Source organism: Orbicella faveolata, unplaced genomic scaffold (assembly GCF_042242905.1).
Source record: "Orbicella faveolata isolate gen_17 unplaced genomic scaffold, um_ofav_v1 contig_48, whole genome shotgun sequence".
NCBI classification, from domain to species: Eukaryota; Metazoa; Cnidaria; class Anthozoa; order Scleractinia; family Merulinidae; genus Orbicella; species Orbicella faveolata.
In genome coordinates this window covers 9,630,122-9,647,843 of record NW_028301578.1, presented here as the reverse complement: position 1 = coordinate 9,647,843, position 17,722 = coordinate 9,630,122, and the positions used below count along the sequence as shown (strand labels likewise).

At 39.1% G+C, this 17,722-nt stretch overlaps 1 protein-coding gene across 4 annotated transcripts; it reads left to right on the top strand.

Moving 5' to 3' along the window:
* Positions 1–114: 114 nt before the first annotated feature.
* On the top strand, positions 115–16,723 carry LOC149096457 (uncharacterized). 4 transcript variants are annotated; one of them, XM_089280671.1, is made up of 12 exons: positions 115–482; positions 790–886; positions 2,699–2,896; positions 7,139–7,259; positions 9,678–9,936; positions 11,396–11,446; positions 11,735–12,152; positions 13,036–13,277; positions 14,127–14,276; positions 14,953–15,132; positions 15,774–15,828; positions 15,966–16,723. In XM_089280671.1, exons 2-12 carry the CDS (start codon positions 808–810, stop codon positions 16,319–16,321), a joined length of 2,109 nt encoding a protein of 702 aa, XP_089136797.1. In that variant the 5' UTR covers positions 115–482; positions 790–807; the 3' UTR covers positions 16,322–16,723. The 4 variants fall into 4 exon arrangements, with proteins under 4 accessions (XP_089136797.1, XP_089136799.1, XP_089136798.1 ...); XM_089280673.1 differs by lacking the exon at positions 790–886 and having other exon boundaries at positions 116–482; XM_089280672.1 differs by lacking the exon at positions 11,396–11,446 and having other exon boundaries at positions 116–482.
* Positions 16,724–17,722: the final 999 nt, after the last annotated feature.

Genomic DNA, 17,722 nt, shown 5'->3' with positions numbered 1-17,722 from the left:
CTGTTCTTCGCAACGGACAGAAATACCTTTATTCACTCTTTAAGCGTTTATTTTTGTTATGCGTTTCTAGGAAACAGGGTCAATGGTTCAATAAAAGGGGTTGTTGTTCTCTCGATTAAACTTACTGAGTTGAAAGCGACAAACGTAGTCTAAACGAAAAATTCGTTGGTTCTTCGTTAATCGAGGAGCGTTTCTTAATTGACAGATGACATGAATCTAGGGATCGCTAGATATTTGAGAGTTATCATCACTGAGAGCTCACTATACGTCTAATGTAAACTGATATACGGTAACAAGGGAAAGTCCCTTAGAAAAATATGGAAATCGCAAGCTTCATTCGAAACCGAAAGTATGGAATTGATTGTTGGGTAGAAATAAGTCACACAAACTTTTTTCTTCACATTTGAACGAAGCTGGATCTCAATTTGCTGCAAATCAACACAATCTTGTCATCTACTTGAAATCTGCCGCTTCCCTTTTTGGTAAGTACATTGTTGTTTCAAGAAGTCCGTCTGCCATACATTTTCCTGCTGGGACGAAGTTCAGCACTTTCGTTTAAGATTTGGCATCATTATATGCGAACCTCGCATTACTAAATGACTTATATTAATGGGTTGAAATGTAAAAAGAAAATTCTGAACGATCGACCATCTGCAAGGTATACTATTTTGCACTGTCGTGTGGCTCGGTTTGGTAAGCTTCGTATCGATTCTGTTTCAAAAGGCTGTGAAATGTTTCTCGTTATATTGCTTATGTTAATGCCATTGTTTCATCTTAATGTATGATCAGGTGCCAATTGCGATTACCATGAGAGGCTCGTTGTGGATTTGCACGCTGTCGGTAGTGCTAATACTGATTCAGATGCAATTTGTGACAGTTTATGCAGGTACGTTGACAAAATGGCCACAGACTTCATCGCGTGACATCGTTGCGTGTTTTCCTGTGAGCCATTTCTCTGCCCAAAATATCATAACAATCAGGACATAATTAATTCAATTACAAGGCTCCTGCTATCGTTGCCCTGCATTTTTCTGGAAAATATTTCGGAGTTGCTATGGTTTTGTATTGCGATAAAGAGTGACCAGTGATCAGTGATCAGTGAACCCTCTTTAAAGTTCCTCATTGCCAATCATTGCGTGGTAAACATGACGCAAAAGAACATAAATTACGTGCTCAAATTCAAGTATTTATTAGGGTCATTATAGAGGAATTTCGCGTGTACAGTTATTCAAATGGGGTAATCTGTTTGCCTGCCCTATCAGTCACTATAGTTTACCACTAAATTTTTCTTTCTCTTTATGCAAGCCAAATCAAATCATGTGGTACGGATCCCGCGCGGGCACTATCAGGCGTTAAAGTTCACCACTAATTTTTCTCCGATTCTTATTGATTTAAATTGATTCCGTAATGCGATAGTGTTCATCGGCGGACAAACACTATCAGCCCATAGTGCACGTTTGGGAAAAATACCCGAATGGATTGTACTCGCCGTGAAAGTTTTTCTGTAAACATTCCGGCTAATGGAATAATAATAATAATAATAATAATAATAATAATAGTAATAATAACATAAAAGACGCAATTTGTTGTAATAAGTATGGCTACTCCCGTCGCTTTTCAAATTTTAGAAAAAAGTGGAAATAGTTCAACATGATTTTTGAACTGGTGCGCAGAATAAAATTTAGTGGTGAACAATACAGACAATATTAGTTTTTACTCTCGGTCTAATAGTTGAAAATTTGATGTTCTTAAAACTGGCATATTTTCCCTCTAAGCTTGGCGTCTCGAGCAATAATTTGTTTGAAAAAAAAATTAATTTCCGCGGGGCAACTACCAGCCGATAGTTCCTTGACAGCTAGAAACACTCCTGTTGTTTAAATAGAACGCGAAGTGAAGGGAAGCGCTTTCGCTCACACTTTTAGGTGAAGATGCATGAATAGAACTAATCCTCTCATATGGATTTCAGTTCAGTAAAGTTATTACCAAGAAGTAGTTTTTAGGCTGAAAACTCCCGTTAAATAGGTCGCAGCAAAAGGGCTAGTGGGTATAGAGAGGACTCGAGAAAAGCCATTTTTTTTTTTTTTTAAACGAGAAATTAAATTTCTCTTTCTCGTTTTCTCTGTAAGTCAACATAAAAGATTGTTTGTAGACGTGTAAATTCAGTCTCACCTAAAGTGAATACATTTATGGATAATATGAACGCCAGAAAAAAAATAAATAAATAAATAAATAAATAAATAAAATAAAATAAAATAAAATAAAAATAAGTAAATAAATAAAATAGAATAAATATATTGTCTTTTTAGGCATACTGCAGCGGGAAAACTTAGTAGCGATCGAACAATATAGTAGAGAAAATATTGTTTACTTCTCTGGGTAATAAGTGACTTTTTACAGTATTATCTACTTGCACAAATCCCATAAAACACCTCTTTTACCCCCACCCCCCCCCCCCCTCCAAATTTTGCACCATTGCTTGCAATTTCTCCCTGGACATGAAGATGTCCCAAGAGAAATCTAAAACAATGCCTAAGAACTGTTTTGGGGGGTAAAAGAGGTGTATTGTGGGATTTTTGCAAGTAGAGAATAAAATATTTTCTCTCGAACAGTACTTTCACTTCATGATAGAAATCACTAGCTCACAATCTAAATGATAATTATTTATTGTTATTATCATTAATTGTTATTATTGTTAAAGCTAATAACTGTCCGGGCTTGGAGACTCCGCCAGCAGCCCGTCTAATAAACCATTTCTGCAACAACACGTACGGATCCAAGTGCGTGTTTGTCTGTCAAGATGGATTTGTCATGATCGGGAAAGAAGGGAAGGAAGGAAATGTGACCAGAACGTGCTTACCGTCTGGACAATGGAGTGGAAAACCGATTAACTGTACAGGTACTATTTAGAAATAAGACATAGCGCCTTTTGTCACAATTTCAAATATGTTATGGAAATGTACGAAATCTATGAGATATTTGAAACACCACAATCTTACTACTACGTTTAACTTATTTTAATGACAAGTTTTAACTTTTATGCAATGGTTTGCGTTTTCGTTGATTGGTTCTCGTCACATTTGCAACAGTCGGTAACTGTTTGGGGCTATGGAAATGAGCGAAGAGTAAACTTAACTCCATTGTCGTTGGTTTATACGAAAGGGCGGAATCTGCTCCACTCTCAAGTCGCAGAAGATTAACTAAGTCGGTGTTGTTTTAGTAGAGATAGCTCACTGTTTGCTTTTGCTTATTCGGTTTCTCCTTAAATTGAACCCCACTCTGTATTTTTCAGTCTTATTACATGTCAAGAACGACAAAGCTGGCAAAGTCTTCTAAATACTTCTTAAGCCACTGTTCTAATTGCCAGTGTCTGACTTAGTGGTCAGTGCTTTTCGTCATATTTAGTACGCCGGACAAAACGGTTCTGGATGGACGTTTTACAGCAACAAAAAAATAAAGCAAACAAAGTGACACAAATAATTTTGTGACTGTCTTACTAACTTCCACGCATACAAACGTATATTTATATGGATTACGCGAGAAAGGCTTGCGCTACAACTTGTCCAACCTTGGTAACTGAATGACGTGATTTCTGAGAAAGAAGAATCACATTTGGAGTGTTGTTTTGTAAAGAAACTCTTTACGTGCTGGTGGTTTCTATGTCATGATTTTGACAAGAAAGTACGAGAAAGACTTACAACTTAATTGGCCACTGAAATACGATACTGTCTTTACAAACTGATCTTCTTTGAAGTCTCTAAACTGTTCTTGCCTCAAGATCGATCTTTGCCTGCTTTGAAGATGGCTTCCTTTAGCTTGCGCTTGGTACAAGTCTCAATTTTCGCGATACTACTTTGTTTGAGCGTTGTCGGTCGTGAACCTCAGACATACATACTTTATTCATTTCAACACGGTAAAATCTTCATTAAATTGTTATAATAGTATAAAAAATAAGTTCACCCATAAGTATCCTAGCGATAGATGTCCAACAGTAGCAATTAAATGTAGATATGATGATAGATGCGAATGCAGGCATAACACTATTGAAACAAAGACCTGAAAAAAAATTCAGGCTTTAAACGGGATTCGAATCCACGACCTTTGCGATACCGGTGCAATGCTCTCCCATCTGAGTTATCAAATCCATTTACGTACACTGTTTTACAAGATTTCCGTGTTGTAGCCTGACTGACAGTTGTTATAAGGTTGGCCAATTTCCCTTTGAAACGTCCAAGAGAGTCTAATTTCCGCAAATAGATGGGTAGGCTATACAATAACAGAGCACCACTAGAGCTAAAGCTACGCTTGCTGTAGTTTGTGCACGGCTTGGGCGAGTCTACTTTAAGCTCAGAATCTCTTTGATTATACAGTGTACTGCGGATGCTAAATAAGTTTTGCAGGTACTCTGGAGAAAGCCCCCTAATTGTCTTAAACATCAGCATCGCTTTAAGTTTGTTTGTTTGTTTGTTTGTTTTTTTTTTGTGTGTGTGTGTGGAAAGATTGTCCCAGTGGAGTCTACTTAAGAGGAAACTGGCTCTTGTGTTATAACTGGACTCGGTAATGACCCTGGCAGCCCTATCTGACAGTTTTTGGAGTTTATCGCTTAATGATTCGTTGATTTCATCACAAACAGAGCTACAATAGTCAACATGGCGTAAAAATCAACGATTGGTATATTTGGAGAGCGGTAATTTCAGAGATGAATGGTCTCACACGGAAGGGCGCCTATGGTTAACGATATCTTCTTGCTCATTTCGTCTATATGCCTCGTCCATGTCGAAATTAAGTTTAAGAACTTAAACTTAAACTTAAATTTTTGATCGATGTGGCTTCGACTTCAATATCAATTTGGTTATTCAAGAGAGCACTTATTCGTTGATTTGACCCAATTACCATAAATTCAGTCTATGCAACAGTACAGCTTAGCCTATTGGTTACAAGCCAGCAATTTAGTTTTCTTAGCTCCGAGATAACGACACTTTCAACGTCAGCTATTGCACTGGCAGCGTAGGTTATATTTGTGTCGTCAGCGAACATCCTCGCTCCGGCTGAATTGAGGCAAACTAAGAATAGAGGTGGTCCAAGGTTGCTACCCTGTGTGACACCACAGGAAGCTGAGACAAAACCCGACAAATGGCCATTTATGCTGCATTTTTTGGCTACGGTCGTAGAGATGTGACTCAGACCATTTCAGACTACTCGTGTCAATGCCATATTTATGAAGCTTCCGTATAAGGAGGCTATGGTCAATAGTATCAAAGGCTTTTTTGAGATCGATAAAGATAACACCTTTAACCAGACCATTGTCGGTGTTGACCGACCAGCTATTTGTGGCGTCAATAAATGCAGTAAGTGTACTATGTAAAGATCGGAATCCAGATAGGCAGTGAGTTAGCAAGTTGTTAAAAGTAAAATACTCGCAAAACTGGTCGTATAAAATTCTTTTGCGACTGTCGAAATGATAGATATTGGCCGATTGTTGTTTGGGTCATCCGTTTTTCTTTTCTTGAAAAAAGGGGTCATCCTTGCCAATTTCCACTCAGTTGGAAAGCTACCAGTGCTTATCGATTTTGTAAATATTTGTGCGAGCGATGGTGTGTCTATGTTGGCAGCCATTTTTTAAAGTTTACTTGGACTTCATTCAGTTCAATAACAGTTTGCGAACTACGTTCACTGTTGGAACTTTCATAGAAAAAGTGGTTTCAGTTGGCTCGAGAAAGAACTCAGGTTCTACGTTAGACGGCGGTATTTCTGAAGCTAGACTCTCACCAATGCTTGATAAATGCAGATTTAATTAATCGGCAATCGCTGAAGGTTCAGTTATGGTTTGTTCCCTAACTTTAATTTCCGAAATATTCTTTACCTTGTTTGGATGTCTTGAGGACAAATTGTTAATCGATTGTCACGTTTTTAAAGGATTTAATTTACTGGGCTCTAGATCTTCAGTGAAATAATTCCGCTTGGCCTTGTTAATTTCGTTGCTATTTGGCCTTCTTAATTTCGACATTGCTATTTGTGCTTTTAGGAAAGTTTCCAAACCTAATTCTGGGCTTATCTACCAAGAGCTTGTCATTTTCTCGCATTCTCTTCATAACAGCTTGAAATAGCTTTGTCTGGTTTGTCACGTGGCTTCAGTGGAAGCATCACAACTTGAATCTTTGATTCTCCAAACCGCTGATGTATCACCGCAGGATTATTGTTTTGTTTGGAGGGATTATCGCTCCTTTCTCATGCCATCTCGTTGAGTTCATGAAAAATAAACAAATAAAAATGATCTACAAACACGTAACGATGTTCTTCGCACAACAACACTGGTCTAACACTACGATGTCGATGTAAACCATTACTATTTTTTTTTTTCTGCGAAATCGCACAATGTTTCGTAGTTTTATGATTCAGTCCCCAAATTTAGACACGCTGTAATGCAAATCTTCCTTGCATAATTTGCATAAAAATGGCTTTCCATGTGTGGAATGTACTGAGTTTTAAGACAATCACAAAATTATTTGCATCGCTTAGCTTGTTTTGCTCTTTTTATTTTTATTATTACTTTTTTTTGTGGTAAAATGTCCACCCAGAGCAGCTTTGTCCGGCGTACTATAATGAGCGAGAACGTCATCTGCGATGCCACTCCGCCGCTCTGATTGTAATGTTAAAGGAAGAAAGTTCTCGTTGAACTTGTGTCGTTGTTAGGCGGCATGTCACAGTCTCAGTCTTTTTGTGCCATTGCAATGTGCTTTCAGCATTGTCTTCCATTTCATTTCTGTTTGTCAAACTCAAATCTTTGAAAATCTGTTTAAGGCTGACGATGGAGACTAACTCGTTGAGTTATGCAGTATTTTTTTGATTTTAATTTTTCTCCCAATCTATTCAGTTTCATGAGCGAATTATTAAAATCCGCAGTCGCCCCCTGACCCCGCCACCACCCATAAACACACACTTTCCCTAACTTCAGGATTTTTTATATAAACAAACTGTCATTCAAAGATGGGAATCTAATTAATAAGATACGAAATATTGTCATGATCACAGGGAGCGTAACTTTCTCCAATTCTCATTTGTCGTGACTGCTAGGAATCTAATGTTCTGATTTTCCTGTATTTGCCTTGGAGGTTACTGATGTTTTGATATTTTACCGCAGAGAGAAGACCACCAACGATGATACCTCGAAAGGGTGAAAAAATCTCTGTAGCAGTCAAAATTGTCTTGGGATCGTTTTTTTCGCTCATATTTCTGATTGTTGTCGCCATCGTTCTTTGGCGGTAAGTTCCTAACCACCAAATAGAATGGTGTAAAGTAGCAGATTTTATCATACCCTAGATTAGTACAGCAGAACATGGCATACCATAATATAGTACCATATAGCATTTCATAACAAACCTTAGCGCATAACGTAGGATAGAGTAGCATAGCGTAACAGAGTGTAACACAGCATAGCATAGCATAGCATGGCATGGCATGGCATGGCATGGCACGACACAACACAGCACAGCACGGCATAGCATAGCATGGCATGGCATAGCATAGCATAGCAATAGCATAGCAATAGCATAGCAATAGCATAGCAATAGCATAGCAATAGCATAGCAATAGCATAGCAATAGCATAGCAATAGCATAGCAATAGCATAGCAATAGCATAGCAATAGCATAGCAATAGCATAGCAATAGCATAGCAATAGCATAGCAATAGCATAGCAATAGCATAGCATAACATTACATAGCATAGCATAGCTAGTATAGCATAGCAATAACACAGCATAGCAATAACACAGCATAGCAATAACACAGCATAGCAATAACACAGCATAGCAATAACACAGCATAGCATAGCATAGTAGAGCATAGCAACAGCATAGCATAGCATTACATAGAATAGCATAGCATAACAATAGCACAGCATAGCATAGCATAGCATAACATAACATAGCATAGCATAGCATTGCATTGAATAGCATAGCGTAGCGGAGTTGATGTACAAGCTCCATCACGATCTTACGCTGAGAAGTGTCTTGGTGAGTCGGGATTCACCAAACTGCCCAAATACAATGGAACTTAATACAATCACCTTTTCAGATCATTTTCACAGCGCATCACAAAATTAGCTCAGGAGAATAGGATTCTTATTTTCTCTGTTATTGAATGCAAGCCTCGTAACATTCACCTGTCAAAGCCAGTAGAAATTGTTGTTCCACACTGCGCAGATTTCAGCAAAGCTAAAAAGGAACGGATATTAACGAGCTGTTAATAGCTGTTGGCAGTTTTTCGTCTCTCTCAATCAATCGATGGATCAATCAATCAATCAATCAATCAATCGATCGATCGATCGATCAATCAATCAATCAATCGATCGATCGATCGATCGATCGATCGATCAATCAAACAGTCAATCAGTCAGTCAGTTAGTCCGTCCGTCGTTAGTCAGTCCGTCAGTCCGTCAGCACGTCGGTCCGTCAGTCCGTCACACAGGCAGGCGGACGGATGGGTGGGCAGTCAGGAAGGCAGTCTATCAATCATTCAAAACTTCATTAATGGCAACTCTAATTATAAATTTCACAAAGCATCGCTTTATCGCTTTCTTCACTGCCGGTTGAGTATTTTAGGGCACTGTTTTTTTCCATTTTAAACTCTACTGAAACTAGTTTTTCAATTCTAAGAGGCCAGAAATACTCGAAGAAATGCTCACAATATGGAAAAGTTTTGCGTTCAACCTAGCATCGTTTAACCTCGTAGTAACGTTTGAATTTTGTAGAGGAAGGTTTAAGAAAACTTTCTCACTAAGTTACATACTATTTTTAGAGCGTTTCAAACGGTAAATACGTTAATCTCTTTCTAGTGTGTTGTCTCAAACGAAGACAACATTTTCATCTATTTTTGCGTGTTGTGTTACACTGCAAATTTCAAAGGGGCTGAATTGCAATTTTCTCGAATTTTGATCGACGTTCATGCAAAATTGCTAGTAGATCCCACGAAAATTAAACTGTAAACCTAAAATCCAGTGAATAGAATATCGGACGATTCAAGGCAGTACCGGTCATCTTTTTTCCTCCCTGAATTTGCATCATGTTTGAGTTTTGTTTTAAATAGAAAAACGTGTCTACTCAATCAGGGCCTAATTGGCTCGGAAAATACTAGAAATGAAAGAAAAAAAAGAAAAGAAAAAAAAATCACAATATCTTGATTGAACTGAGGAAGAATCAATGTATACATGTGAATGTAGGCTGAATAGTATAAAATTTCAAATTGTCGCGAAGTGAACTCTGAGCTTTCGGTACGATGACCGTTTCTCGTGAATTTCTGCCGTTATGTTGGATATTTCAAAGAACTGACTTGATTTCCTTAAGTTACTTACCTAGGCCTTTAAACTGGCAAAGTATGAGCGAAATCGATTTCTCGACATGTGGCCACAATTGAGAATTTTCTTCGATTGTTACTGACATTCACTCTTAGAGGTTATCGAGAATTGTCCTCGTTAACAAAATCGTGATTGATCCTTTTTTTAAATGCAAGAAACGTTACAGAAACATACAGCAACTGAAAACAATGCTCTGGTGTACGATACGTGCTACTTTATATTAAGTTCTGGTCCTGAACAATTATATATCATTTTTTTCTCGAATTCTTGTCAGTTGTTTACCTGGCAAATATCAATGCATTTTATGTTTGTTTTTGCAACGTTAGAAGACAGTTGGCAGCCACTGTTCTATCACGGAGCTTATGCACGGGGGAAAATATGGAGAGAACTATTGGACGCGACAATCTTGCATATAGGCAACCAAGGAGACATCCAGACGAATTTGAACTGACACACACGCAATCACCGGATTCCGCACAAATACCCGACCATGTTGACCCTGGAGGTCATTTCAAAACATTGGATAATACAAATGGGGGATCTGATAATTTCTACCCAGACGTTGCCATTAACAGTCAGTCAGAGGTATAGATTCTATAGAAATAGTTTTCTAGGAACCCTTGACTGATCCTTGCCACGGGAACATAGGGCTAACTAGGGGGCTAGTCTAAGCAACATATAACAATTTTCATACCTGGTACATTTTAAAATGATGTTACCTTTGGGAGTAGGTGTAGTATCATACTCCTAGGACATGGAGAGCGAGGCAGTTGAATGATCCTCCCTCTGCCTCTCCTCTCCCATGTAATTCGTTACCTTCTAATGACTTAAGTTATCATCGAACAAAGTTATCGCGTCAAAATGTAACTTTTAGTTCCTTCCTTGACCTTATAAGATTTCATGCTTGAAAATAGTTTCTTGCAATATAACTATGTCGGAGAGATATCAGTGGGAAATGTTTCAAACTAGACTGTTCACAGTCCCCTATTTTTCCGTGAGATCGTAGATGTCGATCGTTGAGTTCGATGGGCGGCCATCTCGGTCTCTTGATGCGAGCGAAAGTAGGGAGAGTACAAAATGCCCGTGGGTAGTGGCGGTGGGGTTAATAGCGTGGGGGTGACTGGGCGGTAAAAATAGGGAGGCTCTAACAGCTTCCCTCTGTCTGGTGTTCGCTGCGTTAGTTGCTCCAGCAACGGCAACACCTGATTGGTCGAAGGGAGAGTAGAGTTCATCAGAGCGTAGCAGAGCGTTGACAACTTGAGTGACAGAAAGTGACATTCATCACTTCGCGGCTAAGGCCAAAATGGCATCGATTTCAAGAGAATTTTTTATTTTTTATTTTGATCGTCTGTCTGCTTCTTGTCTTGGAGGATTTTTGTTAATGCGCGAGCAAAAGGAGGCCGTTTCTCGTTTACTCGAAGGGAAAGATGTTTTGGCGGTTCTTCCAACTGGTTTTGGCAAGAGTTTAATATATCAAAGTTTCGTTTTGGCGAAGGAAATGGCTGAAAGCTCCGTTGGCTGTTCTTATTTCCAACTGAAATTTTACAGTTAATGCCACAAAGACGGCACGCATCTGAATAATTGGAATTCTCTGCGGGCTTTGCCGCTTTGTTTGGAGTCAGGGAAGAGTTCTTCCGTCCCGCATACATTCGACTCAACTTAGTAAACCTTCAAAATGTTTCGAAATTTACAACACAGTAACATGTATTCATATCATAATCCCTGATTTGAAAGGGTTTTTTTTCTCAGAGGAGGAGATTGTTAATTGATTTGATTAATGGAGGTGCCAAACTGGCGGCCGCGTCCCTTGAACACGAGACAGAGTGAAGCTGTTACAGTCTCCCTATTTTTTTCCGCTAGCCGTGCCCACCACCCCTACCCACGGGCATTTTGTACTCTATCCAGTTTTGCTCGCATCAAGAGACCAAGATGGCGGCCCGTCGAGCTCAACGATCGACATCTACGATCTCACGGAAAAATAGGGGACTGTGAACAGTCTAGTTTCAAAATAACATAGCTTTTTCTCCGCTCTCTTTACTCTCAGGTCAAAGGTCGCTTTTCAGGAAGAAGAGCTCCATTTAGCTCACTGCCTCAGGTGCCTCAGATTTTATTTGATCAAAAATTTTATTTCACTGATTTAAAGAAGACTAGAAAACTCGTTTTGGGAATGTCATGCACCACAACGGATTTTGAGCACTTGAAAATAGGCCCAACGTATACTTCTCTCGTTCAGCTGTCTTCCATCATTAGATTTCAAACATTGGTGATATTTAATTTCGAATTCTATTGCGATCTATTTAGCTCTAAATATAAAAGAAAGGAAGTATACACATGGCTTATAACTAGTTTATTATAACAAAAAGGTACCATTTTATTTTCGTAGCTTGAAAACGAGGGGAATCCGCTGGATTCACCGAATTTTAGCAGCGAAACTCTACACAATCACCTTCCCACGTCACTTCCAAAATACATCACAAAATTAGAATCCACATTCACTAGTACTGGTGGAGAGTTGAGCGCACCTTTGGAGTCTGACGTCCGCATCATCGTTCCTGGCGGGGCAATTCCCGCTGGAATAAACCAGTCTATCTTTTTTGGAGTGTTCTTGGATGAAACAACATTGTTGCAGGATATCCCAGACGCACCTGATAAGACTATTATTTCTCCTGTGATTGAATGCGGGCCGCATGACATTCACCTGTTACAGCCAGTAGAAATCATTGTTCCACATTGCCTAGATTTAAGCAAGGCTAAAAAGGAATGGATTACTGTTTACAGATGTGGACAGTTTTCTGCTGAAGGTAACGGAAGTCGGTTTTTTCACATTTTAGTTTGATAGGCTATGCCTTCCTCTCATGTGGCCTCGAATGTCGTCGATTGCAAAAAGTTCAAAAAAATTTTAAGGGTACACTGCAAAACTCTGAGGCTGTTTTCTTACTTCTTAACCGAGCTCTGGTACCTGGACGCCTAACAAAACAGTGTTGCGTTTAGACACCGGCTGCTTCAAGTACCCAAGTAACATTTAGTCATGCCTGCGTAATAGCTCAAGGCCTTACACCTGGGCACGGACCCTAAATTAAATTCTGGAGTGAGTACTTCAAATTGGAAAAAAAAAAAAAAAAGTTGTGTTGAACTTAGCGCCCAGTGAGAACGTAGTCGGGCACCGTGCTTGGGCACCAAGTGTGAACGTAGCTTAAGGCTACTCTGGCCGCCCAAGCACGGTGCTCGAGTACAATTCTCGCTGACTCCCAATGTTAACACATTTATTATTTTTTTAAGTACTCACACCAGAATTCGGACACACTGTGCGCACCCAGCTACAAGGTCTCGAACTTGTACTCGGCCACTACATGGTACTTGGGTACTTGGGATGCCAGTATCTGAATGCAGTACTATTTTGTAGCGGTACACAGGCGGCAGTGCTCGTGCACAAAGTGTGAATGTAACCTAAACCAGTATAGTATGGCCACGAGCATTGGCAACGGGTAGGACGCGGGTATGGGTAAGGGTACGTGACCGGGCACGGCCAAAGGCACGGGCGTGATAAGCATTACGCATAAATATGGTATATAGGAATAGTTATAGGCAAAGGTATAGACATGGCCATAATTAACCACGTTAACTAAACTTAACTTTTAAAAAAGAAAATGAATAACAACGCAAACGCTACTGCTATCTATATAGGTTGTTCAAACTGGGAGAGAGTACCCAACGAATCGGAAAAAGTAAGTCAATCTCAGGCCGTCTTCACGGTTAAAGAGGATGTTATCCACATCAAAACTACTACCTTTTCACTCTGGAGCATATTAGCCTGTGGCGGGCCAAGAAGAAAAATAGCGACAGTTTTTGCCAGCAGACCGGATCCCAGAAGCGACCTAATTTACCTACGATTTTACGTCTACAGTGATAACCAGGATTCTAAGAGGGTAAGTGATCAAATGAGCGACAGGAATGAGGGCAGAGTGCTAAAATATGCATTATGTCTGTGTTTGTGCATCCATCGAACCGTTCATCTGCATACACTTATAGATCTGTCAATGCATAAATCTTTGAAAATGAAGGGATATGTATGGTCGGACGAATGGGTGGATGGATGGAATGCTGAAATGGCCTTCTTCAGGTCTTTGCATTCATCGTTGGTTTCAACCGCGGATTCAAAAAAGTGATTACTTGCAAAGCTACAATGTACAACACAGTTGTTTCAGATTCCTCAATAGTAGAAAGTTCGAGGCCAATCGTATCCATGAGATGAATTCTGCATCCGTCAACCCTTTTCTGTAATATATACTTTGGAATTATATCTAAGTCCGAAACCCAGAAATTTTCAAGCAAACTGCGAGGGAACCTGCGATGGCAGGATATTCACTCATGACACGATCATGAAATTCGTGTTCACGTGATCACTTTTTTTAATCCGTAAATGAAACCAACGGTGCGAGCAAGACCTGAAAAAAAGCCGTCTCAACAAAAGCCCGGGATCAAGAGTAGATGGAGTATAGCCGGATAATAGATAGAAAACGTTATTTATTCATTGAGAAATGGACGGATGGATGGATAGATTGATGGCTAAATGGATGGATCAATGAGGCTTTGAATATCGATGTTACTGTTAGTTAGGCGTGAACAAAATAAGTAAATTCAGGTTGGAGCATGTATCAACACTAGAGCGAATTGCAGGATTTTTTTTGCAAAATGATATTCTATGCGTATATACTTATTTGGTCCCACTTTAACATCTTTGGCATTAACTTTTGCTGTGTCTTCCTTCTTATAAGCGCGTGGAGTTGACAGAAAAGGAACGGTTTCCTGGCTCGAAGCCAGCGAGGGAGAAGCCCTTCAGAATGTACAAAGACAACAAAATGATCACAGTGAGACTAACTGATCTTGAAGAAGGCTGGAAGTTTGACAAGACTGGTGATGCACAGGTAAACTGGAAGTTTTATTCCAAAAAGTGATCTATTCAGACCCACAGGTAGCAGGTACAGCTATTTTAATGATTTCTTAGCCTCAAATAAGAACAGATTAAATGCATAAGACATCTCCATCGAGACCAAAAGCTGGTTAACGACAAATAAAACCAAAATTGAAGAAGAAAAATAAAATAAAATAAATTGGGGCCAAAAGATGATAATTGTGTCATCTTTTCCAGTCATTTTCAGTTATAATATTGGTTGTTTTTACACAAATACGAGAAAAAAAAAACATGAAGGAAAAGGGAAAAGAAAATTTACCATACTAGTTGATCCAACGAGTAGGTTGTAAAGGGCTGCTCTTCGTTTGATGCCTACTATCTTATCACCTATGTTTTAAACCACACTGCTTAGTGACTAAGGCGTCCAAATCTTTCGGTTTTGGATTTCTTGGACTTCCTATCAGGCACATTCTATTACATTATACTCAAGCGAATACTGGGCTTCCTCTCTTCTGAATGTCGAATAACAAATATCTCGTGTTCAAAGACTCAGCGAACGTCCCCCACCCCCAAACGAACTCATTAGTTGTTTTATTTTTCTTTAAGATCGTTATCATCTCATTCTTCAACATCTTTTCTCTAAAAATGCTTCAATAACTGCCTAATCTGTTGTGTTTCATCACTTGTAGATATACAAATACGAGAAAGCTAGAGGAAGTGGATTCCGGTCTAAAGATGCCTGCGATTTTGCTGTTAAACCAGAAGATGGTCGAGATGTTGGAGCTTTTTCTTGTGAAGTAAAGTTTCAACAGGAAGATGACGACCAAGAACACTCATTTTCCGTGTATCCAGGCTTTACGCCTCTGAAGGTATAGCAGAGAGAAATATTTGCTGCAATAGGGGAAGCATATAATTTTTCTTTTGTGATTCACGGGGCAGACGTACAATGGACAGTAAGTCCAGCTTCTTTGTCTCTAAAATGGTGGGATCAGTCACCTTGAGTTTCAAGTTTTGTCTTTCAAGTTGGAAAATCGTTTCAAACAAAACTAACTTTATGACATCAATCCTTTTGATTTTATACATCTTTCTACGGTGAGGGAAGGTAGGGAATCTCACCCCCTCCGTAACTTCAGAGCTTTCCAAGCAATGATAATTGTCAAGTAAAAGATGTGTGGAACGTCCAATAACATTGCCTTAGCAAGAGAGGAAAGCCACATAAAATAATAGCGTTACTAATGTCACGTTATGATCGTTTTCTGGACTGAAATACATTTCAGATGAAGTCTCAGAATTTGGCAAATTTTACTTGAATAGCACACCCTACCCCTTCCCTTTCCCCTTCACTTTTTTTTATTTATTTTCCCTACTAGTAAATTGAGGAATCTTCAGCAAGTAAAGCAAACTGCTTTCATGTTAGATTTATTTAGGGCAAGCTATAAACTACTCTTCAGACTTTTCAAAGTTGATTTGGCGTTATATCTGACTTGGCATTATGTTCATGTTTGTCTAGCGACAGAGCATCCATCGAAGCTCCGAAGAAGGCCTTGGAGGCGAGACTTTCTCTAGTAAGTGGGTTTTCAAATAACACTTAGAGCGACTCGGGAATGGTTTTAATTTCTTGATAGTTGCTTTTGCTTGCTGATCCACAAGGTAAATATAGCACGCCGTACTAATCGTTTTGTTGACTGACGCTTTCTCCCAGGGACTTCGCAATACGACGGTTCGGTAGACTGGGATCACTATGCCTCGTCATTGGGTAGCGAGCCTGTAACAGAACAACTCATCTATCAAATCAGTCCCGATGTTGGACGCGACTGGAAAGACCTTCTGCGAAGCCTGTCCATGAAGGCAAAGGTCATTGAAAATCTGAGCGAGGATCACAAGCATGAAAAAATTGCCGAAAAGTGTATTCTGGGCCTCTTACAGTGGAAAGAGCTTGACCCTCAGTTAGCAACCATTAAAAATCTAGCTACTGCTCTCCGTCACGTGGGTTGCTATGATGCACTTCAAACGTTGCGGAAAAGTGTAAATGATGAATCAAACATCAATGACTCTTAAGGGGGTCTAATACCTTAAAATAGATATTTTTTTTGGCAAAACAGCTTTGTGGAACAGTTTTGGTACCACGTCAAAGGACTTTGCTCTCTGACTTCAAAATGAGCTTTCCTCTTCACATGCCACGATAGTTAATGAATAACTAGCTCCTAAGTGTGAAAAAGTGGTGTTCATTATAAACGCGAGAACGTAACAATGAATGGTTCCAGAAGTATGGAATTAAGTTCATCCTGTCCATACGCAAGTTGTCCAGGAGACAAACCTCAGAAAACAGTGTTTTGAGGGTTTTTTTCTCGTGAAATTTTGAACAAGGATACTACTATTAACTTACCTAACTAGATTAACTAAATAACAAGGTAAGAAATTTCATAAATTATAAATTTTGGAGTTTTAAGACATAAATAATCGTGTACTTTACCAATGTTTAAAATTTGACAACATTCGGTTAAAACCCAGTGGAGATATCGTGTGCGAGATATTGGTGATCCGTCTATTTGGTCATTTCGAGAAATAAGGCTCAAACTAGCCCAAACTAGCTCTGCAAACGGGGAGGGCGGGGGGGGGGGGGTTGGGGGGTATATCGAAAGGTTTCACACAAATGTTCCATTGACTACCCGAAGAAACACCAGTCGTAGAAATGTTAACCAAGTATAAGGAGCGTATAAGATGGTAGAGAAAACAATGTTCAGGACCATGATGCAAAATTCTCAAAAGTACCATCTTTAAAGCGTTTCTGTAAAGTATCATTAAATTGTACTGAATTGAATCCATTTTGTGAGTACTTTTATGCTGTAAAAAATGGTTGCTATAGGTGTTGCTGTGCTGAAACATAGCTGCCTGTGTGCACATTTCTTTACCCAAACGTAAATCAAGGAGTAATTAGCGGAAAATTGTTTCAAAATACGATTTGCAAATGGATAGGGATGTTGAATCTTCATATTCCGACAAAAATGTTTTTTTTTTTTTTTTGAGAAAAAAATATATCTGAGAGTATAAGACCCCCTTAAGTTTAACTTAGAATTTAGAACTTTTGGAACTTGTTCATATGTTTATTTATAATCAACGAATCCGGTTTACCGCGTGCACGCACGTAAAAGATAATACAGACCCTCTTTAGTTTAGACGGTTTGTTGCCCCACTTTAGACCATGTGATGATACTCTTGGGAATTCTTGCTTTGAAATTATCAAATACGGGTTTTCGCGTGTATATAAATGAATCATTTTTAAATGCATCAAAGACAAATTATCTACAGAATATCACGCGGTCTGAAACGGTAAAACAAACCGTTTAAGCTAAAGAGACCAATATTATAATTTTCTCCTTGATCATACGTGCATCACTTGCTTGTTACATCAGCCTACTTTTTGCCCTTTCTGCTGTTTGGCTGCAAGATACCTGGATC